Below are 26258 nucleotides of genomic sequence, written 5' to 3'. Positions count from 1 at the left end.
AAACTTGCACCTAAACTCTTCTTTGTCTGTTCCTCCTCCATATTATTTTATGTTTTAAATTTCTGGAAGTTTGGTGATGACCTTGAATGAGAGGAGAAAATCAGGTCACCTCTCACAGGTTAAAAAAGCAGAGAGCACATAGGCAGTATGCTTCAGTGACTGTGGTTCACCGTAACCTTTCCAGATCTCTTCTTTGAGGAAAACTTCCATTTTATGCTTCTACCATTAAGACATCCATCTCTCCTTTGAGCACATCTGGATAAACGATCAGGTGCAAAAACAATATTCCCAGTGTTTCATTTAAAACAGAAAAATTGAACAAAAATATACATAAACAACTTGTGATACAATTTTTTCCATGGAAAATATATGATATGGCATTCACTCATCATATTGTGATCGTTGTGTACTCCATTTAATCACTGCATTATATTTAGCCAAGATAGAGTAAGAATAAGAAAAGTTATCAAAGTTATGGCCTTGGTTTTTGGTATGTTACCTTATATCCAAGATATAGCTTTTAAATAGTTTTGTAGTAGTAGTATTAACTATGTAGTAGTAATACAGAGTATTACTATGTAGTAGTAATAGCACTAGTAAATATTGTTGTTATTGTTGTTTAGTCCACTTCTGTCCGACCCGCTTGCAACCCCATGGACTGTAGCCTTCCAGCCTACTCTGCCCATGGGATTTCCCAGACAAGAATACTTGACTGGGTTGCCCTTTCCTTCTCAAGGGGATCTTCCCGACCCAAGGATCGAACCTGCGTTTCCTACGTCGGCAGGCAGATTCTTTACTGCTGAGCCACCAGGGAAGCCCAGAAGTAAATATAGATTGTGTCAAATTCTGATTTGTTCCTATCTGTATTTCAGTTGTAAATACATACAACTGGTGGTGTTTTAAAAGGTAAAATTATTATTCCAAAGGCACTTAGAATGTCTAATGCGTTGAAAATGGATCTTCATTATGTAATTATCATTGCCAATATAATAATCATTAAATATTAACTAAATAATTAATTAAATATCAAAACACCAACACCAATGAAGTGTAAGGTGCCGAACAAAATAAATTAAGTGCACTGCAGTCTTCGCTGGATGAACGATTGGGACAGACATGTTTATAAGAAGGGTATGGACATATACTCTAGGAAGGCAGGGCCAGCCAGGGGTAAAGCAAGCAACCTGTGAGCATTGTGGTCCCTTCAAATGAAGGTTGATAACCGTCCTGTGGATGATCAACCTCGCTATCCCTTAAACTTTTCTTTTCCAAACAATCACTGGAAAGAAGCAGATGTTTGAACACACAAAAAAGAGATATGTAAGGATTCAATTTAATGTCTGTCTGGAGCACACCAACTCTGTACCGTTTTGTTCAGCTCATTTTGATTATTTAATTGCTTGAGTCTGCTGTGAACCCTGTTTAGAATCAGTAGGAAACAATTGGATGATTTGTCTTGCCTTGTAGCAGCAGACCTAGCCTAAGCCTAGACAGTTAAATAAATGCATCCCTTAACATACTTATAAAATAATTTCTACAAAATGACATTGTGTTTTAATATAACCAAAGAGATAAAACTTCAGGGAAAAATCTTTTCTTCTATAACCTGTTGTATTGAGCACTAACTGTGTCACAAAACAAGCGTTGGTCTTCACCTTTGGTTACTGATAGTCTTTATAGTTATTTTTGAAACTTCTGAAAACCTGTGGTCATCTTAAAATACTTCTCACCTGTTAAACTGGGGTCTCATCTGGAATATTTTATTTTCCACTCCACGATTTGAATTTCTCATCTATATTGTATACCTTTTGATGAAGGTGAAAGAGGAGAGAGAAAAAGCTGGCTTAAAATTTAACATTCAAAAAACTAAGATCATGGCATCTTGACCCCATCACTTTATGGCAAATAGATAGGGACAAAATGAAAACGGTGACAGACTTCATTTTCTTTGGCTCCAAAACCAAGGCAGACAGTGACTGCAGCCACAAAATTAAAAGACACTTATTTGTTGGAAGTAAAGCTATGACAAAGCTAGACAGTGTATTAAAAAGCAGAGACATCACTTTGCTGACAAAGGTCGGTATAGTCAAAGCTGTAGTTTTTCCAGTAGTCACATATAGATGTAAGAGTTGGACCAAAATAAAGCTGAGCACTGAAGAATTGATTATTTCAAACTGTGGTGCTGAAGAAAAGACTCTTGAGAGTCCCTTGGACTGCAGAGATCAAACCAGTCAATCTTAAAGAAAATCAACCCTGAATATTCATTGGAAGGACTGATGCTGAACTCTAATACTTGGGCCACCTGATGGGAAGAGCTGACTCACTGGAAAAGATCCAGGTGCTGGGAAAGATCGAGGGCAGGAGGAGAAGTGGGTGACAGAGTATGAGATGGTTGCATGGCATCATGGACTCAGTGGACATGAGTTTAAGCAAAATCAATGAGATGGTGAAGGACAGGGAAGCCTAGCTTGCTGCAGTTTATGGGGTCCCAAAGAATTAGACACAACTTAGCAAGTAAATAGCAGCAATACCGTAAAACCTGAGGGGAGAGCTGAACAATTAGTTTTACGACAACAACAGTCAAATGTTTTAATTTGGCTGCTTAAGCATTATTTGATAAAAAGGTCCACATATATATCCATATATATATATATATATATATATATATATATTAATCAACTCTACTTCAACTCTATGTATATATATATATATATATATTGATTTACAACATTGTGGTAGTATCTGATATATAGCAAAGTGATACATATATATCACTTTGTTCATAAAAGAATATTTTATATTCTTTTCCATTATGGTTTGTTACAGGATATTGAATATAGTTCCCTGTGATATATAGTAGGACTTTGTTGTTTATTTTATATATGGTAGTTTGTATCTGCTAATCTGAAACTCCCATTTTATCCTTTCACCCTCTTCCCCTTTGGTAACCATAAGTTTGTTTTCTGTCTGTGAATCTGTTTCTGTTTTATAAATCCGTTTGCATCATATTTTAAATTCCACATATAAGTGATATCATGTGATATTTGTCTTTCTCTGACAACTTCACCTCATATGATAATCTCGAGGTCCATCCATGCTGCTCCGAATGGCGTTATTTCATTCTTTTTTATGACTGAGTAATATTCTGTTGCATATATATACCACATCTTTATCCATTCATCTGTTGATGGACCCTCAGGTTGCTTCCATGGCTGTTATAAATAGTGCTGCTATAAACTTTGTGGTGGATGAATCTTTTAGAATGAGAATTTTTGTCTCTTCTGGATAGAAGCTCAGGAATGGGATTGCTGGCTCATATCGTAGTTCTGTTTTTAGTTTTTTAAGCAATGTCCATACTGTTTTCCATAGTGGCTGCACTAATTTATATTCCTACCAACACTGTAGGAGAGTTCCCTTTTCTCCATACTCTCTCCACCATTTATTGTTTGTAGACTTTTTAATGTTGGCCATTCTAATCAGTGTGAGGTGATTGTAGTGTTGTTTTGCATCTCTCTAATAATTAGCAAAGTTAATCATTTTTCCATGTCTCTATTGGCCATCTGTATGTCTTCTTTGGAGAAATGTCTATTTAGGTCTTCTGCCCGTTTTTGATTGAGTTGTTCATTTTTTACATATTGAGTTGTATGAAGTATTTGTATATTTTGGAAATTAAGCCCTGTTATTTGCATGGTTTACAAAGATTTTCTCACAGTCTGTAGGTTATCTTATCATTTTGTTTATGGGTTCTTTTGCTGTGCAAAAAAGTAAGTTTAATTCAGTCCCATTTGTTTAATAGCCTTGCTTTTATTTACATTGAGCTTCCCTGGTGGCTCAGACTGTAAAGCGTTTGCCTGCAGTGCGAGAGACCTGTGTTCCATCCCTGGGTCAGGAAGATCCCCTGGAGAAGGAAATGGAAACCCACTCCAGTATTCTTGCCCAGAAAATTCCATAGACAGAGGAGCCTGGTGGGCTACAGTCCATGGGGTCACAAAAGAGCTGGACCTGACTAAATGACTTCACTTATATTTACATTGACTTGCGAGACTGATCTACAAAAACATTGCTATAATTTATGTCAGAGAATGTTTTGCTCATGTTGTCTTCTAGGAGTTTTATGGTGTCATGTCTTATATTTAAATCTTTAAGCCATTTTGAGTTTATTTTTGTGAACAGTGCAAGGGATTGTTCTAATATCATTGATTTAAAAGTGGCTGTCAAAGAGGAAAAAAGGAAAACAAATTAAAAGAGATGAGGACAATCTCAGAGACCTCCAGGACAATATTAAATTCCACAACATTCAAATCATAGGAGTCCCGGAAGAAAAAGACAAAAAGAAAGATCATGAGAAAATACTTGAGGAGAAAATAGTTGAAAACTTCCCTAAAATGGAGAAGGAAATAATCACCCAAGTCCAAGAAACCCAGAGAGTCCCAAACAGAATAAACTCAAGGCGAAACACCCCAAGACACATAGTAATCAAATTAACAAAGATCAAACACAAAGAACAAATATTAAAAGCAGCAAGGGAAAAGCAACAAATAACACACAAGGGGATTACCATAAGGATAACAGCTGATCTTTCAATAGAAACTCTTCAGGACAGGAGGGAATGACAAGACATACTTAAAGTGATGAAAGAAAATAATCTACAGCCCAGATTACTGTACCCAGCAAGGATCTCATTCAAATACAAAGGAGAAATCAAAAGCTTTACAGACAAGCAAAAGCTCAGAGAATTCAACACCACCAAACCAGCTCTCCAACAAATGCTAAAGGATATTCTCTAGACAGGAGACATAAAAACGGTGTACAAACTCGAACCCAAAACAATAAAGTAAATGGCAACAGGATCATACTTAAAATAATTACCTTAAATGTAAATGGGTTGAATGCCCCAACTAAAAGACAAAGACTGGCTGAATGGATACAAAAACAAGACCCCTATATATGTTGTCTACAGAGACCCACCTCAAAACAGGGGACACATACAGACTGAAAGTGAAGGGCTGGAAAAGATATTCCATGCAAATAGAGATCAAAAGAAAGCAGGAGTAGCATTACTCATATCAGATAAAATAGACTTTAAACCAAAGGCTGTAAAAAGAGACAAAGAAGGACACTACATAATGATCAAAGGATCAATCTAAGAAGAAGATATAACAATTATAAATATATATGCACCCAACATAGGAGCACCACAATAAGACAAATGCTAACTAGTATGAAAGGGGAAATTAACAATAACACAATAATAGTGGGAGACTTTAATACCCCACTCACACCTATGGATAGATCAATTAAACAGAATATTAACAAAGAAAACAAACTTTAAATGACACAATAGACCAGTTAGACCTAATTGATATCTATAGGACATTTCACCCAAAAACAATGAATTTCACCTTTTTCTCAAGTGCACATGGAACCTTCTCCAGGAGAGATCACATCCTGGGCCATAAATCCAGCCTTGGTAAATTCAAAAAAATTGAAATCATTCCAAGCATCTTTTCTGACCACAATGCAGTAAGATTAGATCTCAATTACAGGATAAAAAATATTAAAAATACCAACATATGGAGGCTGAACAACACGCTGCTAAATAACCAACAAATCATGGAAGAAATCAAAAAGAAATCAAAATTTGCATAGAAACTAATGAAAATGAAAACACAACAACCAAAAACCTGTGGGACACTTTAAAAGCAGTCCTAAGGGGAAAGTTCATAGCAATACAGGCATACCTCAAGAAACAAGAAAAAAGTCAAATAAATAACCTAACCCTACACCTAAAGCAACTAGAAAAGGAAGAAATGAAGAACCCCAGGGTTAGTAGAAGGAAAGAAATCTTAAAAATTAGAGCAGAAATAAATGCAAAAGAAACAAAAGAGACCATAGCAAAAATCAACAAAGCCAAAAGCTGGTTCTTTGAAAGGATAAATAAAATTGACAAACCATTAGCCAGACTCATCAAAAAAACAAAGGAGAAAAATCAAATCAATAAAATTAGAAATGAAAATGGAGAGATCACAACAGACAACACAGAAATACAAAGGATCATAAGAGACTATCAACAATTATATGCCAATAAAATGGACAACGTGGAAGAAATGGACAAATTCTAGAAAAGTACAACTTTCCAAAACTGGACCAGGAAGAAATAGAAAATCTTAACAGACCCATCACAAGCACAGAAATTGAAACTGTAATCAAAAATCTTCCAGCAAACAAAAGCCCAGGTCCAGACGGCTTCACAGCTGAATTCTACCAAAAATTTAGAGAAGAGCTAATACCTATCCTGCTCAAACTCTTCCAGAAAATTGCAGAGGAAGGTAAATTTCCAAACTCATTCTATGAGGCCACCATCACCCTAATACCAAAACCTGACAAAGATCCCACAAAAAAAGAAAACTACAGGCCAATATCACTGATGAACATAGATGCAAAAATCCTTAACAAAATTCTAGCAATCAGAATCCAACAACACATTAAAAAGATCATGACCAAGTGGGCTTTATCACAGGGATGCAAGGATTCTTCAATATCCGCAAATCAATCAATGTAATACACCACATTAACAAACTGAAAAATAAAAACCATATGATTATCTCAATAGATGCAGAGAAAGCCTTTGACAAAATTCAACATCCATTTATGATAAGAACTCTCCAGAAAGCATGAATAGAAGGAACATACCTCAACATAATAAAAGCTATATATGACAAACCCACAGCAAACATGATCCTCAATGGTGAAAAATTCAAAGCATTTCCTCTAAAGTCAGGAACAAGACAAGGGTGCCCACTCTCACCACTACTATTCAACATAGTTTTGGAAGTTTTGGCCACAGCGATCAGAGCAGAAAAAGAAATAAAAGGAATCCAAATTGGAAAAGAAGAAGTAAAACTCTCACTATTTGCAGATGACATGATCCTCTATACAGAAAACCCTAAAGACTCCACCAGAAAATTACTAGAACTAATCAATGATTATAGTAAAGTTGCAGGATATAAAATCAACACACAGAAATCCCTTGCATTCCTATACACTAATAATGAGAAAACAGAAAGAGAAATTAAGGAAATAATTCCATTCACCATTGCAACGGAAAGAATAAAATACTTAGGAATATATCTACCTAAAGAAACTAAAGACCTATACATAGAAAACTATAAAACACTGGTGAAAGAAATCAAAGAGGACACTAATAGATGGAGAAATGTACCATGTTCATGGATTGGAAAAATCAATATAGTGAAAATGAGTATACTACCCAAAGCAATTTATAGATTCAATGCAATCCCTATCAAGCTACCAACGGTATTCTTCACAGAGCTAGAACAAATAATTTCACAATTTGTATGGAAATACAAAAAACCTCGAATAGCCAAAGCAATCTTGAGAAAGAAGAATGGAACTGGAGGAATCAACCTACCTGACTTCAGGCTCTACTACAAAGCCACAGTCATCAATACAGTATGGTACTGGCACAAAGACAGAAATATAGATCAATGGAACAAAATAGAAAGCCCAGAGATAAATCCACGCACATATGGACACCTTATCTTTGACAAAGGAGGCAAGAATATACAATGGATTAAAGACAATCTCTTTAACAAGTGGTGCTGGGAAAACTGGTCAACCACTTGTAAAAGAATGAAACTAGAACACTTTCTAGCACCATACACAAAAATAAACTCAAAATGGATTAAAGATCTAAATGTAAGACCAGAAACTATAAAACTCCTAGAGGAGAACATAGGCAAAACTCTCTCCGACATACATCACCGCAGGGTCCTCTATGACCCACCTCCCAGAATATTGGAAATAAAAGCAAAAATAAACAAATGGGACCTAATTGAACTTAAAAGCTTCTGCACAACAAAGGAAACTATTAGCAAGGTGAAAAGGCAGCCCTCAGAATGGGAGAAAATAATAGCAAATGAAGCAACTGACAAACAACTAATCTCAAAAATATACAAGCAACTCCTACAGCTCAATTCCAGAAAAATAAATGACCCAATCAAAAAATGGGCCAAAGAACTAAATAGACATTCCTCCAAAGAAGACATACAGATGGCTAACAAACACATGAAAAGATGCTCAACATCACTCATTATCAGAGAAATGCAAATCAAAACCACTATGAGGTACCATTTCACGCCAGTCAGAATGGCTGCGATCCAAAAGTCTACAAGCAATAAATGCTGGAGAGGATGTGGAGAAAAGGGAACCCTCTTACACTGTTGGTGGGAATGCAAACTAGTATAGCCACTATGGAGAACAGTGTGGAGATTCCTTAAAAAACTGAAATAGAACTGCCATACAACCCAGCAATCCCACTGCTGGGCATACACACCCAGGAAACCAGAATTGAAAGAGACACGTGTACCCCAATGTTCGTTGCAGCACTGTTTATAATAGGCAGGACATGGAAGCAATCTAGATGTCCATCAGCAGATGAATGGATAAGAAAGCTGTGGTACATATACACAATGGAGTATTACTCAGCCATTAAAAAGAATACATTTGAATCAGTTCTAATGAGGTGGATGAAACCAGAGCCTATTATACAGAGTGAAGTAAGCCAGAAAGAAAAACACCAATACAGTATACTAATGCATATATATGGAATTTAGAAAGATGGTAATGACAACCCTGTATGCGAGACAGCAAAAGAGACACAGATGTATAAAACAGTCTTTTGGACTCTATGGGAGAGGGAGCGGGGATGATTTGGGAGAATGGCATTAAAACATGTATAATATCATATAAGAAATGAATTGCCAGTCCAGGTTCAATGCAGGATACAGGAAGCTTGGGGCTGGTGCACTGGGATGACCCAGAGGGATGGTATGGGGAGGGAGGTGGGAGGGGGTTCAGGGTGGGGAACATGTGTACACCTGTGGTGGATTCATGTTGATGTATGGCAAAACCAATACAGTATTGTAAAGTAAAAAATAATAATAATAATAATAAAATTTTTTAAAAATAAAAATAAAAAATAAAAGTGGCTGTTCAACTTTCTGAACACAACTTGCTAAAGAGACTTTTTCTCCACTGTACTTTCTTTGTCAAAGATTAATTGACAATAGGTGTGTTGGTTTACTTCTGGGCTCTCTATTTTGTTCCATTAATACATTCGTCTGCTCTTGTACAAATAGCACACTCTTTTAATTACTTTAGCTTTGTAGTATTGTCTTAAATCTTGGATGGTTGTGGCTCCTGCTTTGTTCTTTTTGCTCAAGATTTCTATGGCAATTCTGGGTATTTTATGGCTGCATATAAATTCTAAGATTATATGTTTTAATTCTATGAAAAATGTCATGGGTAATTTGATAGGGATCTCATTAAATCTGTAGAGTGCTTTGGGAAGTATGGCCATTTTAAACACTATTAATTCCTCCAATCCAAGAGTATGGGTTATCTTTCCATCTCTTTGTATTGTCTTCAATTAATCAGTGTTATATAATTCTCAGCATATAGATCTTTCACCTTTGTAGGGTTTATTCCTAAGTATTTTTTTTTTTTGATATGTTTAAAAGAGATTTTTTAGCATGTTGTTCTTACTGTTTTTACGTGTTGTTGGATTCAGTTTGCTAATATTTTGTGAAGAATTTTTGCATCTACACTTATAAAAAATATTGGCCTTTAATTTTCTTTTTTGGTACTATCTTTGTCTGGTTTTGGTATCAGGGTAATGCCTTTATAGAATGATATTGGGGGGTATCCCCTTCTTTCAGTCTTTTGGAAGAGTTTGATAAGGATTGGTATGAATTCTTTGTATGTTCAGTAGAATTCCACATTAAAGCCATCTGGGACTGACTTTAGTTTGCAGGGAGTTTTGTTTTTATTTCTGTTTTTACATATTCTATTTCACTTCCAGTGATCAGTAACTTCAAATTACTGTTTCTTCTTGATTCAGCTTTGGTGTCCTGTATGTTTCTAGAAGCTAGTTCATTTTTCTAGACTGTCAAATTCGTTGGCATATTGATCGTTATTCATAGTATTCTCTTATTTTTCTGAATTTCTGTGGTATCAGTTGTTATTTATCCTCTTTCATTTCTTATTTTGTTTATTTGGGTCCTCTCTGCACAACCAGAGCACTCCCACTGGGAGAGAAGCCACTGAGTATTCCTCCTCAGGGACTGTCCACCAGGAAGTGAGTTCTGTGGTGTCCCCTGCCGTTCATTGTGTGGGCTTACAAAGTGCATTGTGTGGGGAACTGCTCTTGACAGTGCCTCAACCATGGGAATGCAGGCAGTGTGCCCTGGTGTCCCTGAGGCACTGCATTCACAAAGCCACCAGTGTAGATGTGTAGGCACAGATCCACTGAGGTCGGGTGCCAGAACCACAGTAATGCCAATACCACACTGTTTCAATTACTGTAGCTTTGTAATATTGTCTGAAGTCTGGGAGGGTTATGCCTCCTGCCTGGACCTGCCGTGGGAGCTATGGAAGCATCCCAGACCCTGGCCCCATCCCAGTGTGTGTGTATCCTCAGAGTCTGCAGTGACTAACCCCAGCAGCAGCAGTGGCAAAAATTCACAGATCACACAACCATGTGGAGAGGATTCAGATTTCAGCTCTGCTTCCTAAGTGGTGTGGCCTCTGGGGATTGGCTCTGATTTCAGCCCTGCTCCCATGTGTGGGCAACCTTCTGGCACCTGCATGTTGCCAAACTTGTAGGAGCAGAGCCACACCAGCTCTGCTGGCACACAGAGAGGGGACCCCTGCCCCTCCCTCTGTGTGCCTGTTAATAGTAATGCTTCACTTCTAGACTCCTTCTGAATATACCCCCAACTTGCAGTCTGTCCCACCCTCTAGCCCCTTTAGGCTGTCTCTGCACAGCCAACCCCAGTCCTTCCCCCAGGTCTGTCCCCTGAAGCCTGGGTTTCAGCACTCAGCTCCTGTGCACACCAGCAAATATGCATCTTGGGCTGGGGAGTGCAGCGAGGGGACTCAGACCATCTGTGCAGGTCTCTCTCTCTCTCTCTCTCTCTGTTCTACCTGCTGCAAGATGGTTGCTGCACTCTTGTCTAAGCCTCTGAGGCTGCCTTTCTGTCCAGCTGATCTCCTTACCGGTGAAGAGGCTTCTCGGAGTGAGAGAACTCTTCCTCTTTCACAGTTCCCTCCTCAGGACACAGGTCCTATAACGGTTCCTTTGCCCTCCTTTTTTCATCCTACCTGGATATGTGGTAATCTTTCTTACAATTTTGGCTGTCAGAGATCTTCTGCCAGCATTCAGTAGGCATTCTGTCAGAACTGTTTCACATGTAGGTGTATTTTTGATGTATTTGTGGAAGAATGTGATCTCCTTCTATTCCACCATCTTGATTGGAGACTCTCGGATCCAGCTATATTTGATTTATCATGAAGTATGACGTGTTTTGGGGAGGATAGAGGCAACCGAGTAACAGCAATCTAATAACTGTTAGAGTAGTCTAACAACCTGCCTTGGGGAAAACATATAATGGACAATAAAATGTATTCTCAGCTCACTTTTATACTAAATGAAGTTAATTCCTCTTGCAAGAATTCCTATCTACTAAAATACCAATGAAGTCATCAGTGATTTGTATGGTAGATATGGGTTCTTAATTGTATAAATGTGATACAATGGTAAAGAATCCACCTGCCAATGCAGGAGACACAGGTTCTATCTCTGGGTCAGGAAGATCCCCTGGAGGAGGAAATGGCAAATCACTGTATTCTTGCCTGGGAAATTCCATGAACAGAGGAGCCTGGTGGGCTACAGTCCACGGGGTCACAAAGGATTGAACTTGACTGAACACATGCGTAGCCAGGTAATGCACAGAAGAGTACAGAAAAGGGTTCCTCCAAGGTCTTGAAGAAAGTGTCCCAAGGCCACTGTAAGCTTTCCAATCCAAATCTGCCATTTTGCAGCTTTTTTTTGCTGTTTTTGGAGTACCAAGCAGGGCAGTGTAAACCACGGCATATTCTTTCACTATTTGTGCAAAGTAACTCTAGAAACGTTTCAAAAACAAAAATTCTATACCTGCAGGAAAACAGCACCCTAGATACCTGATTGTTGTTGTTGTTTAGTCACTAAGTCATTTCCGACTCTTTTGTGAGCCCGCCAGGCCCCTCTGTCCATGGGATTTTCCAGGCAAGAATACTGGAGTAGCTTGCCATTTCCTTCTCCTGGGGATCTTCCCAACCCAGGGATCAAACTCATGAGATATCTGATACACATTATTAAATTGAGTCCACTCATCACCACAAATACTTTGATATACATTCTGTGTTCATTTTTAGAAAATTTCACTTCAAGAGCTTAGTGTTCTCTGGCATGTACCTGCATACATACACACACACACACACACACACACACCCTTTCATAGTCCTAAACTGTCCTCAGATTAGCAGGAACATGCAAGATGTGGAGCACAACCAAAATAGAGGAAATTATGGTGGTGGCGACTGGAAAATAAATCAAGCTGCATATGAAGCTTAGCATCATCTCTAAATCTCTCTCTCCTACCCTGTGCAATTGCACAAGTTTCACTAATGGGAGTCCTATCTCTATAAACATATTTCATCTCTTTAAAGGAAATGGAAGAGGATAGCCATGTCTAGGATAAGTGTGTGTTTAAGGCCATCAACTGAGCGTGCATGAAAGGTGAATAAGCTGCAAGGCTGGGAGGTTCTAAAATGGTTATAAGAATTTATACTAAGCTTTCAATTGGAAAACATGCCACATTCCCTCAAGACTAGGGACTTGGTAATACAGTAGCCTGTTTGGTAATGGTAGACTCAGCCCTGGTGTTAGGGTTATTGATGAAGGTTTTAATAGTGAGCAGGGCTTGTTATTTTTGCTGTTGGTCTGAATAATATTAATTGCACAGGGGTTTAAGTAGCATAACAGAAAATAAGCATTTACAATGTCTTTTCCCTCCTACTTGGAATCTAGTGAAAAAAAAGTCAGTGTTCTAAAATGAGAACAATTGCCTATGACACAGCTATAAAAGCCAGAATTATAGTCCATAAAACAAAGACAGACTGAGTTGAGAAATTACCAAGTAAATATTATTATTACATAGATAAACAATTTGAGTAAATACAGAGGGAAATATCTTTATTTTCCTTATGGCATTTTCCCGCCTTGTTTACTGAAATTCTTCAAATAATCAGAATGATTTTTTTTTTAAATCTAGGGGAAAAAATCACAAAAATGAGAGTTGTTGAAGACATACTGGTCACCACTAGTCCATCTCTGGGTTTATTCCTTACCAAATGTAAATTTTTTTGCAAACTCGGGTTAAATTATTTCCTTGAAAACTTTCCACAGTGGAGATCTTTAAATCAATCAGTACAAAGTTTCAAGTGTGAAAATTGCATTTCTGTTATAGCTGAAAATTAATTTCTTCTTGCTTGAGAGAAATGACATGCCCTAGTAATTTTCATATATTCTTTAAAATGGAACATCCAGGCTTTGATGCGAAATTTCCTAAAAATGACCCTGAAACATACATCAAAACATTTCTATTAATTCATGAAATTAAGAATAGCTTTTTACATTTTCTCCTGTCACTGATTCCATTTGCCTTATTACTTTCATCTGTGGCCCACAAACTTGGTGGCACAATCAACAAACCCCTCAGTGGCTGTTTCATCTCTGCTCTATTTGATTTCTTCTCTCTGAGTAAATGATTAAGTTTTCATGCATTGGTTCAACCAAAATCTATGTTCACTCAACCACATCCTTTATTGATTACTTCTACTGCAAACAGTAGGCCAAGTGTGATATACATAATTGGACAGTTGTCAGGGGATGTGGGTGTTAACAGTCCTGTTTTCCCAGTTGGAAACTGGAATCACCTTGATACACAAATATTCTGCACTATTTCATTCTCATTCTTTGGACCGAGGAGTCCTGTTCCTCAGAATATATGTTTTTAACTCTCTAAGGTCTGGTTGAATGAATTTAATGATTATACCATATAATATGCTGTTCCAGTTGCACCTGTGCACTGCATATAGAAAACTGGAATTAATATTTGTCTAACATTTTAACCTTGTCCTTTAACTTATACAAATAATCTGTAGCTTTCCCATAAGAAAATATTTGACTCTTCCCCTTGCAAAGAAAGACTGGTTTCTAAATCTATTGCTAACTTTTAAATGTGCAAATCCTTTAAGCAGCATATAATGCTTATATTTCAGATGTTATATTAACAATTATACTGGCTTTAGCACTGCACATTCATTGAGTGGGGCACACAATTTATAGTAGAAAGCCTTTTTCTCTAGCATTATTTGTTAGAGCAAGTTCCAGATAATTTTGGACGTGTTGGGGATCTGTAGCTCCTTTGGGAGAAAAACAACTTGCCTCACCTGGCAGTAGTTGTATTTATCCTGTTTTGTGTTTCTTGTTCACTGAGCTTGTTTTTTTGTTTGTGTATATTGCAGTTTAACAATCCTCAGCCGTTCAAACCTCATGCAAAATGTTCTTCCATCAAAAATAGATCAGCTTTCAGAAACACACATATAAAAAGCTTCAGTGAACCCATTTTTACTACATAAAAATAATAATTTCCCCTATGGTTTTGATAAATAGTTACACAAAGTCTTCACTATCTCATTTCATCCATTTTTTCTTGAACATTACACTTCAAGAAAGATCTTTGAGAGTTAAATTAATATGATCAATTTAGTCCTAGAAATCTGCAAATTTGCTTAAAATTCTAAGTAAAATAATTATTTTATTTACTAATTTGCCTATACTGTCAAGCTTTCTCAATATCATTTCAGTTGTTCCACAAAACAAATAGTATAAAGTAATGAGTGCACCTCTCATGATATCTGCATTTGGAATATTCCCGAAACATTTCATGATTTTTTTTTTTGGAGAACTGAACTATTCCTACATGTGGAAGAAGATTATTCATAATTTTGTTATAAAAAAGTGAGAACAGAATCATAAAATGCAATATTCACAACATCAGTAATATAAAATTCCATTCCATTTCTGAAACACAGAACATTCTTTTACCAATAAGAAAGGAAAAAAAGAATGCATTGGCAGTATCTGATACTCAGGTAAACAGTGTTAGTTCTTTTACTCTGTCCCCTGGAAAATAGATACCAAGACTTTATGTGCCTGTCTTGCAGAGTATGTGTTCAAATTATGGTATTTAATTCATTGCATAATGGAAGATTTTCAGAAAACAGTGCTTAGCTAAATTGATTTTCTTCTCAGCTATTGACAAATAATACACATAGCAGAGCTATGGGTCTGATAGCTTTTTATTTCACTGAGGGGTAATAATGCTGGTGTGTGTCTGTTAGTTGCTTAGTCATGAACCCTTTGCGACACCATAGACTGTAGCCCACCAGGCTCCTCTGTCCATGGGGTTCTCCAGGCAAGAATACTGGAGTGGGTTGCCTATTCCTTCTCCAGGGGATCTTCCTGACCCCAGGATTGAACCTGGGTCTCCTACATTGCAGGCAGATTCTTTACCATCTGAGCTATCATTTATTGAATTTTTACTGTGTGCCAAGCTATCCATATATGTAATTTTTCATCTCGCAATACATATGACCATTTCAAAAATGAGGACACGGAAGCTAAGAAATAGTGCAGATGTCATCAAAGTTATTTATCTAAGAGGCCAAGCTGGGATTCAAGCTTAGACCTTTCTACCATCTACCATAGCACATATCATGATTTTAAAGCAATTTAATTTAGTTTTACAAGTATACCACAGCTTATCTATGAAAATGGATGTTGTTCCCAACAAATCTTGGGAGGTTATGCAAGTTTATACCTCTAATCCTGCCACTATCTTTAAAAAATTAAACTCTTGAAGTTCTTTCTGAGCTTGTGGCATGTCCTTTTGAATAGCTCCTATTCAACATCAGGGTCTTTCCCAAGGAGTCAGTTCTTCCCATTAGGTGGCCAATGTATTGGAGTTTCAGCTTCAGCATCAGTCTTTCTAATGAATATTCAGGACTGATTTTCTTTAGGATTGACTGGTTGGATCTCCTTGCAGTCCAAGGGACTCTCAAGAGTCTTCTCCAACACCACAGTTCAAAAGCATCAATTCTTTGGCATTTGGCTTTCTTTATAGTCCAATTCTCATATCCATACATGATTAATGGAAAAACCATAGCTTTGACTAGATGGACCTTTGTTGGTAAAGTAATGTCTCTGCTTTTTAATATTCTGTCTAGGTTGGTCATAGCTTTTCTTCCAAGGAACAAGCGTCTTTTAAATTCATGGCTGCAGTCACCATCTGCAGTGATTTTAGAGCCCAAGAAAATAAAGTCTGTCACTGTTTCCATTGTTTCCCCCTCTATTTACCATGAAGTAATGGGACCAGATGCCATGATCTTAGTTTTCTGAATGTTGAATTTTAAGCCAACTTTTTCACTCTCCTCTTTCACTTTCATCAAAAGGCTCTTCAGTTCTTCTTCACTTTCTGCCATAAGGGTGGTGTTATCTGCATATCTGAGGTTATTGATATTTCTCCTGGCAATCTTGATTTCAGCTTGTGCTTCATCCAGTCAGCATGTCACATGATGTATTCTGCGTATAAGTTAAATAAGAAGGGTAACAATATATAGCCTTGACGTTCTCCTTTCCTGATTTGGAACCAGTCTGTTGTTCCATGACCAGTTCTAACTATTGTTTCTTGACCTGCATATGGATTTCTCAAGAGGTAGGTCAAATGTTCTGGTATTCCCATCTCTTGAAGAATTTTCCACAGTTTGTTGTGATCCACACAGTCAAAGGTTTGGGATAGTCAATAGAGCAAAAGTAGATGTTTTTCTGGAACTCTCTTGCTTTTTCGATGATCCAGTGGAGGCTGGCAATTTGACCTCTGGTTTCTCTGCCTTTTCTAAAACCAGCTTGAACATCTGGAAGTTCATGGTTCAAGTACTGTTGAAGCCTGGCCTGGAGAATTTTGAGCAGTACTTTGCTGGTGTGTGAGATGAGTGCAATTGTGTGGTAGTTTGAACATTCTTTGGCATCGCCTTTCTTTGGGATTGGAATGAAAAGTGACCTCTTTCAGTTCTGTGGCCACTGCTGAGTTTTCCAAATTTGCTGGCATATTGAGTACAGCACTTTCACAGCATCATCTTTTAGGATTTGAAATAGCTCAATTGGAATTCCATCACCTCCACTAGCTTTGTTTGTAATGATGTTTCCTAAGGTCCACTTGACTTCTCACTCCAGGATGTCTGGCTCTAGGTGAATTATCACACTATCGTGGTTATCTGGGTCATGAAGACCTTTTTTGTATATCTCCTCCATGTATTCTTGCCACCTCTTCTTAGTATCTTCTTCTTCTGTTAGGTCCATACTATTTCTGTCCTTTATTGTACCCATCTTTGCATGAAATGTTCCCTTGATATCTCTCATTTTCTTGAAGAGATCTCTAGTCTTTCCCATTCTATTGCTTTCCTCTATTTCTTTGAATTGATCACTTAGGAAGGCTTTCTTATCTCTCCTCACTGTTCTTTGAAACTGTCCATTTAAAGAGGTATATTTTTCCTTTTCTCCTTTGCCTTTGACTTCTCTTCTTTTCTCAGCTATTTGTAAGGCCTCCTCAGACAACCATTTTGCCTTTTTGCACTTATTTTTCTTGGGGATGGTTTTGATCCCTGTCTCATGTACAGTGTCACCAACCTCTGCTTATAGTTCTTTGGGCACTCTGTCTATCAGATCTAATCCCTTGAATCTATTTCTCAGATCCACTGTATAATCGTAATGATTTGATTTAAGTCATATCTGAATGGTCTAGTGATTTTCCTTACTTTCTTCAATTTAAGTCTGAATTTGGCAATAAGGAATTCATGATCTGAGCCACAGTCAGCTCCCCGTCTTGTTTTTGCTGACTGTATAGAGCTTCTCCATCTTTGGCTGCAAAGAATATAATCAATCTGACTTTGGTGTTGATCATCTGGTGATGTTCGTGTGTATAGTCTTCTCTTGTGTTGTTGGCATTTGCTATAACCAGTGCGTTTCCTTGGCAAAATTCTGCTAGATGACTTTAGTGATACAGATTTCACTGCTGAGGGACACCTGCAAAAACAAACTACCATTCACCCATTATAAACTTTTTAAAGGTTTTATTTTTTTGTAACAGCTTTATTGAGATATAATTCCTCTACCATACAATTCACCCCTCTTTTTTGACATTAAAGACTAGTTTTATTAAATGTTTAGTATAGATCAAAGACTGTGGATTAATGATATGCAGTTTTTCCTCAGAGCTGCTGTGTTTATTTCCATATGGATCACAGAAAAATATCATTTAGATAAACTAGCTCATTTTAGTCAATGTTTCAAGGCAGGTTGACATGTTTTCCAAGGTGAATATGAGTTCTAATCTTAGATAATTCCTCCTTGGTATAAACATAATTTTCTAACTCACTTTAATTGACTTTGTGAAGAAGCCAAACAAATTTTAATTTTCCTAATGGTGATGCTAACACACACACCCCATTATATGATAATGGGGTTATTTTTATGAAAATCTAAATGTATGAAAATGTTTTGCATTAACTTATTTATTCCGTGTTCTTGTCTGGAGAATCCCAGGGATGGGGGAGCCTGGTGGGCTGCCGTCTATGGGGTCGCACAGAGTCGGACACGACTGAAGTGACTTAGCAGCAGCAGCAGCAGCAGCATTTATTCCATATATGACCATTTCTGGTGTGACAGATCTCAAGGCCTTACCACTAATAATCAAATATTATCTTTTACATTACTTTGTCAAGAAGTGCTTTTCCAACTATTTATTATAGTAATAGCTCATCAATTACTGATTGTAGACATTCATGGAAGAAATGATTCTGCAGTGAGTTCTATTTGTTCAGAGATTTGGGTGAATATTAGAGTTCGCTGTTTTAACTGCAACCAGGAAAATGAAGGCCATTTTGCAAATGAATGTATAAAGTGAGAACTGTTAATATTTTGATGCCCAACATACAAAGAGAACAGTGCTGGATATTTGATTGCTTTATGGCTATACACACATGACATAAACAGAAACATGAAAAATTAGGTAAGTTAACTTTTGCATAAAATTAAGTTCAGTCAATTCAGGTAGAGATTTATTAGAACCATAAATAATTAGACCAGTTTTAGAGTTTTTTGATCTCATTATGTCCTAGTCATTTCATGTATATACATATAAATTCAATGTGAATTTCACACTTCCTAGAAATTTTAAATCAAAAAGTCATTAACCAGTGAACTAACTGAATCCACTATACTGAACAAGTAGCTTTATTTTCAGATTTCACTGAATCTAACATTCTTTCTATTGGACTATACATTGTACATATCCAATAAATAAAATATTCCAATTAAACTGTGACATAATGCTTTCTTTTTGCTTAGAATTTGTATTTTATACTTAATAAGAGAGATGTTTTATTTACAATAAGTATTTTTACAATGATTCTTGAGAATTCTTGTAAAAAGAAACTATAAACAAAGTAAATTCATATTCTTTGAACATCTTTGCATTCAAAGTCCAGTTCTTCTGAATCACCATTAAACTCAAATTGTCAGTATTTTTTTCTCATCCATATCTTTTGTATGTCATCAAGAACATTGGTGCTATGTAGCCTTTCCTCAAATAGGGCTCCAGTGTCCCCTGCCTTCAGTATTTCTTCCAAGTCATGGGCTACTAATCTGCCAGTCTTGAAGCTGGTACTTTCTTATATTCCAGGATTTCAGAAAACAACCAGTCCTCACATTTCGTTCTGAAATTATCATTAAATAGTTGTCAACAGAAGGATCAAGGCATTATGATCATGAGTCATGTCCAAAGACATGGACAAGTTCAGCAACAACTGTGACTTGACCACTCCTGTCTATGAAAAACTATAAGATGCCACCTGTTCTCAGGGAGGGATCTCAATTTAGGGAATGTTAAAATATGGGAAAGTGCGTGTTTTAGAATCAGTGAAATATGGTTTTAATATTGCTGAATTTTTCTATAGTTGCAATAATTAAAAATTTTGTTAGTAAAACTTCTCCATATGCCATACAACACCCTATCTGGAGCTCCTCTGAGTAAATCTTTGCCGTATAAACATAAAGAAATGCCCTTCTTGGGCTTTCCTGGTGGCTCAGATGGTAAAGAGTCTGCCTGCAATACAGGAGACCTGGGTTCAATACTTGGGTTGGGAAGACCCCCCTAGAGAAGGAAATGGCAACCCACTCCAGTATTCTTGCCTGGAGAATTCCATGGATAGAGGACCCTGGTGGGCTACATTCAATGGGGTTGCAAAGAGTCAGACATGACTGAGTGACAAACACATTTTCATGCAAGATCGCAAAACAAGCTCTGAGTTTCAGAATTTCATCTTGTTATTTATTAAGGGTCAGAGCACAGATGCTCACTGGTAACTGCTGACCTATGAAAGCAAAGAAAGGTGGTTCTAGGAAATCAGAGACATTCAGGAGTAGGGGTTTTCCTTTGTTATGCTCCTTTAAAGAATACAATGACGGTGTTTTCTGTTATTTTAAAAACCTCTAAATTTTGGATTTTGTCACTTCAATAAAAAATATCAACATTTCTGAGATGATTTAACAATGGAATGTGTATCATCTTAGATTCATCATTCTTTTTTAGGAATTGACCCCAAAAATGTCAGATATTCAAAAGATATTTAATTTCTTCAGGATGATTTTTTAAAATTTTATTTTATTTTTAAACTTTACAATATTGTATTGGTTCTGCCATATATCGAAATGAATCCGCCACAGGCATACATGTGTTCCCCATCCTGAACCCTCCTACCTCCTCCCTCCCCATACCATCCCTCTGGGTCGTCCCAGTGCACCAGTTCCAATCATCCAGTATCGTGCATCAAACCTAGACTGGCAACTCATTTCATATATGGTATTATACATGTTTCAGTGCCATTCTCCCAAATCATCTCACCTTCTCCCTCTCCCACAGAGTCCAAAAGACTGTTCTATACATCAGTGTCTCTTTTGCTGTCTCGTTTACAGGGTTATTGTTACCATCTTTCTAAATTCCATATATATGTGTTAGTATACTGTATTGGTGTTTTTCTTTCTGGCTTACTTCACTCTGTATAATAGGCTCCAGTTTCATCCACCTCATTAGAACTGATTCAAATGTATTCTTTTTAATGGCTGAGTAATACTCCATTGTGTATATGTACCACTGCTTTCTTATCCATTCATCTGCTGATGGACATCTAGGTTGCTTCCATGTCCTGGCTATTATAAACAGTGCTGCGATGAACATTGGGGTACACGTGTCTCTTTCAATTCTGGTTTCTTCAGTGTGTATGCCCAGCAGTGGGATTGCTGGATCATAAGGCAGTTCTATTTCCAGTTTTTTAAGGAATCTCCACACTGTTCTCCATGGTGGCTGTACTAGTTTGCATTCCCACCAACAGTGTAAGAGGGTTCCCTTTTCTCCACATCCTCTCCAGCATTTATTGCTTGTAGACTTTTGGATTGCAGCCATTCTGACTGGCATGAAATGGTACCTCATTGTGGTTTTGATTTGCATTTCTCTGATAATGAGTGATGTTGAGCATCTTTTCATGTGTTTGTTAGCCATCTGTATGTCTTCTTTGGAGAAATGTCTATTTAGTTCTTTGGCCCATTTTCTGATTGGGTCATTTATTTTTCTGGAATTGAGCTGTAGGAATTGCTTGTATATTTTTGAGATTAGTTGTTTGTCAGTTGCTTCATTTGCTATTATTTTCTCCCATTCTGAAGGCTGTCTTTTCACCTTGCTTATAGTTTCCTTTGTTGTGCAGAAACTTTTAAGTTTAATTAGGTCCCATTTGTTTATTTTTGCTTTTATTTCCAATATTCTGGGAGGTGGGTCATAGAGGATCCTGCTATGATGTATGTCAGAGAGTGTTTTGCCTACCCAAAGCAATTTATAGATTCAATGCAATCCCTATCAAGCTACCAACGGTATTCTTCACAGAGCTAGAACATAATTTCACAATTTGTATGGAAATACAAAAAACCTCGAATAGCCAAAGCAATCTTGAGAAAGAAGAATGGAACTGGAGAAATCAACCTGCCTAACTTCAGGCTCTACTACAAAACCACAGTCATCAATACAGTATGGTACTGGCACAAAGACAGAAATATAGATCAATGGAACAAAATAGAAAGCCCAGAGATAAATCCACGCACATATGGATACCTTATCTTTGACAAAGGAGGCAAGAATATACAATGGATTAAAGACAATCTCTTTAACAAGTGGTGCTGGGAAAATTGGTCAACTACTTGTAAAAGAATGAAACTAGACCACTTTCTAACACCATACACAAAAATAAACTCAAAATGGATTAAAGATCTAAAAGTAAGAGCAGAAACTATAAAACTCCTAGAGGAGAACATAGACAAAACACTCTTCAGGATGCTTAATTTGAAGTCATTATTTTGAAATCAGTTCTGGCCTTGTCTGCAATGTTATGCCTTTAATTCTTTATGGCCCTGAATCGGCAGTCTTTGAGTCAGCAGTCTTTGAATCAGCAGTTAAATGTCCCTTGAGTTGTTAAAGGTAGCTTCAGCTACGTCTATTAAAAAATGCTCACAGCATATGATACCTTGGATGGAGCTGTTTACAAAAATTACCGTCTTTTTCATTGGTTGCTCAAGGATTTTTCACCTTTGTTCTTGGTCTCATAGGCCCCCAAGTGTTCTTCGCATAAGACATCACTACAACTAGCTCCTCAAAGAAAAGACCTGTCTCTTTAGACTGACTTTCAAATAATTGGCTCTTTTAGAGAGATTTTTAGACCCTTTCCACTTGTTGTTTAGTCGCTTAGTTGTGTCCGACTTTGGCGATCCCATGGATTGTAGCCTGCCAGGCTCCTCTGTCCATGGGATTTCCCAGGCAAGAATAGTTGGAATGGGTTGCCATTTCCTTCACCAGGGGATCTTCCCAACACAGGGATCGAACCCACTTGGCAGGCAAATTCTTTACCACTGAACCACCAGGGAAGCCCCTTTCCACTTGTTATTATACTTTACTGTTTAGCTCTTACTCATTGGAGAAGGCGATGGCACCCCACTCCAGTACTCTTGCCTGGAAAATCCCATGGACAGAGGAGCCTGGTAGGCTGCAGTCCATGGGGTCACGAAGAGTCGGACACAACTAAGCGACTTGACTTTCACTTTTCACTTTCATGCATTGGAGAAGGAAATGGCAACCCACTCCAGTATTCTTGCCTGGAGAATCCCAGGGACAGGGGAGCTTGATGGGCTGCCGTCTATGGGGTCACAGAGTCGGACACGACTGAAGCAACTTAGCAGCAGCAGCAGCAGCAGCAGCTCTTACTCATATGAAACTAAGATTTGTATATCTCTGGGGTAGCATGCAGATCATAAGGAACTAATGAGTATTTGGGACTCATATTAATAAAATGAGAGCAGAATTCAAATAATAGAAGTTTCTTAATATAATTCATTGAAATCTTTAAAACGATGTGCCTCTCTTCTTTTTATTTTTTGGTCAGTGCTCCCCACATGTTTTTTTATCTGTTTGTTTAATATTCTAAATACAAGTACTGTATTATTTTTCCTTCCAGTGTTATTGAGATGTAATTGACATGCAACACTAAGTTTACAGTATAATGATGTACAGTATGATGATCTGACCCCTCTTCTTTATGAAATAAGAAAATAGCCAAACTTGTTTTAGTCACTTTGGGTCATTTGAGCTGCTCTAACAGTCTCCAAAATCTCAGTGACTTATGAAAATTAGGTCTTATTTCTTGTTTATATAAATTCTTGCCATTTGCCAGAATCTTATGCCAGGAGCCAGGCTCCTTCCATCTCTGGGATTTATCTTTCCTTTCCTGAATCCTGGTTAAGAGATTTAACAATCCTCTATTTTCATTATATTTTTTCTAATACCTCCAGCAAATATTTTATGAATCACATATGCCTCCCTCTCAAAGAATTGGTTTCATTTGCAAAGGAATGTATAAATTTTCGACCTTTTTAGAGATTTTATTTTTAAAAAATACAACAGCTTTCAGTTCAGTTCAGTCGCTCAGTCGTGTCTGACTCTTTGTGACCCCATGAATCGCAGCACACCAGGCCTCCCTGTCCATCACCAACTCCCGGAGTTCACTCAGACTCACGTCCATCGAGTCACTGATGCCATCCAGCCATCTCATCCTCTGTCGTCCCCTTCTCCTCCTGCCCCCAATCCCTCCCAGCATTAGAGTCTTTTCCAATGAGTCGACTCTTCGCATGAGGTGGACAAAGTACTGGAGTCTCAGCTTTAGCATCATTCCTTCCAAAGAAATCCCAGGGCTGATCTCCTTCAGAATGGACTGGTTGGATCTCCTTGCAGTCCAAGGGACTCTCAAGAGTCTTCTTCAACACCACAGTTCAAAAGCATCAATTCTTTGGTGCTCAGCTTTCTTCACAGTCCAACTTTCACATCCATACATGACCACTGGAAAAACCATACCCTTGACTAGATGGACCTTTGTTGGCAAAGTAATGTCTCTGCTTTTGAATATGGTATCTAGGTTGGTCATAACTTTCCTTCCAAGGAGTAAGCGTCTTTTAATTTCACGGCTGCAGTCACTATCTGCAGGGATTTTGGAGCCCCCAAAAAATAAAGTCTGACACTGTTTCCACTGTTTCCCCATCTATTTCCCATGAAGTGATGAGACCAGATGCCCTGAGATGTAATTCATATAGCATACATTTTACATTTAAATTTTAGGATTCAGTAGTTCTTAGTATGTTCACAGAGTTGTGCAGCCATCACCACTATGTAATTTCAGATCACTTTCTTCACTTCAAAAAGAAATCCACACCTGTTAGCAGCTACACCCAGTTCCCTACCCAAGCCCCCGCTCCCCACCTCCATCGCCCCAGCCTCTGGTAACTATTAACTTGCTTTCTATCATTGTTGTGTTAGCTGCTCAGTCATGTCTGACTCTTGGGGACCCCATGGATTGTAGCCTGCAAGGTTCTTGTCCATGGAACTCTCCAGGGAGTGGGTAGCCACTGTAGATTTGCATTTCTGGACATTTCATGTAGATGGAATCATATCCTATGTGGGTTTTTTTTGGTGTGTAACTGGCTTCTTTCATTTAGTATGTTTTCAAAGTTTATCCATGTTGTAGCGTGTATCACTACTTCATTCCTTTTTATGGCTGAATAACATTCCATGGTATGAATATAGCACATTTTGCTTATCCCTTCAATTGATAGACATTTGGATTGTTTCCACTTCTTAGCTATTATGATTATTGATATGAACATTTACGTACAAGCTTTTGGGTGAGCGTGTATTTTCATTTCTCTTGGGTATATACATAGGAGTGTAATTCTTGGGTCATATGGTAACTATTACACTTTTTGAAGAATTGACAAGTTGTTTTTCCAAGCAATAGCACCATTTTACAATCCTACCAGTAATCCGTAAGTTTAAAGGCTCACATTCTAACTCACTGTACACTCCTTCAAAGATGAGTCACGTGTTTTTAAAATTTACACCCTACATTTCATTATCCTAATTACTGTCTTAACACTTTCTAAAGCAAAGACACAAAGAAATCTCTTAATGTGGTATTAAATGATATGAGACTTTAATGGTTTCTTATATTTTTTTCTAGCCAAGGACAGATGGCAGAAGCAGTCAAATACTTGAAAAAAGTTGTGAAAATTGCAAAAAACAACTTTCAAAACCTGGATTTTGTGAGAGCAAGTACAATGCTTGGGGACATCTACAACGAAAAAGTGAGCATACTGTGTTTCTTGCTTATAAGGGAAAATTTGCAGAATTTTAAACCTCTGTTTTTATTTGATCCTCGTCTTCCCATGGTATGTTGTCCAGAATGGCCCCAGGAAAGCAGGACTTAGTCAATGCAGAAGGCAGTGGCTGGGAAGAGAAATGCCTGTTACTTCTTCCTCTTTCAGGTTGTTGTTACTGCTGTTCAGTCGCTCAGCCGTGTTCAACCCTTTGTGACCCCACGGACTGCAGCATACCCAGATTCCCTTTCCTTCACTATCTCTCAGAGTTTGCTCAAACTCACGTCTGTTGAGTCGGTGATGCTGTCTAACCATCTCACCTTTGCCGCCCCCTTCTCCTTTTGCTTTCGATCTTTCCCAGCATCAAGGTCTTTTCCAATAAGTTGGCTCTTCACATCAGGTGGCCAAAGTAATGGAGCTTCAGCTTCAGCATCAGTCCTTCCAGGCAATATTCAGAGTTGATTTCCTTTAGGATTGACTGGTTTGATCTCCT

General features: G+C 37.7%; 1 protein-coding gene across 3 annotated transcripts in view; it reads left to right on the top strand.

The window, feature by feature from the left end:
- Positions 1-26258, top strand: part of TTC29 (tetratricopeptide repeat domain 29) — a 286353-nt gene that overhangs the window by 123005 nt on the left and 137090 nt on the right. For all 3 annotated transcript variants that reach the window (XM_070385623.1, XM_070385625.1, XM_070385624.1), the window contains exon 10: positions 25630-25753. In XM_070385623.1, the coding sequence (XP_070241724.1) occupies positions 25630-25753 (124 nt within the window). The remainder of the gene's footprint in view (positions 1-25629; positions 25754-26258) is intronic.

Source organism: Bos mutus, chromosome 17, assembly GCF_027580195.1.
Source record: "Bos mutus isolate GX-2022 chromosome 17, NWIPB_WYAK_1.1, whole genome shotgun sequence".
In the NCBI taxonomy this organism is placed as follows: domain Eukaryota; kingdom Metazoa; phylum Chordata; class Mammalia; order Artiodactyla; family Bovidae; genus Bos; species Bos mutus.
Note: the sequence above shows the minus strand (reverse complement) of the source record. Positions and strands in the feature narration are given on the sequence as shown.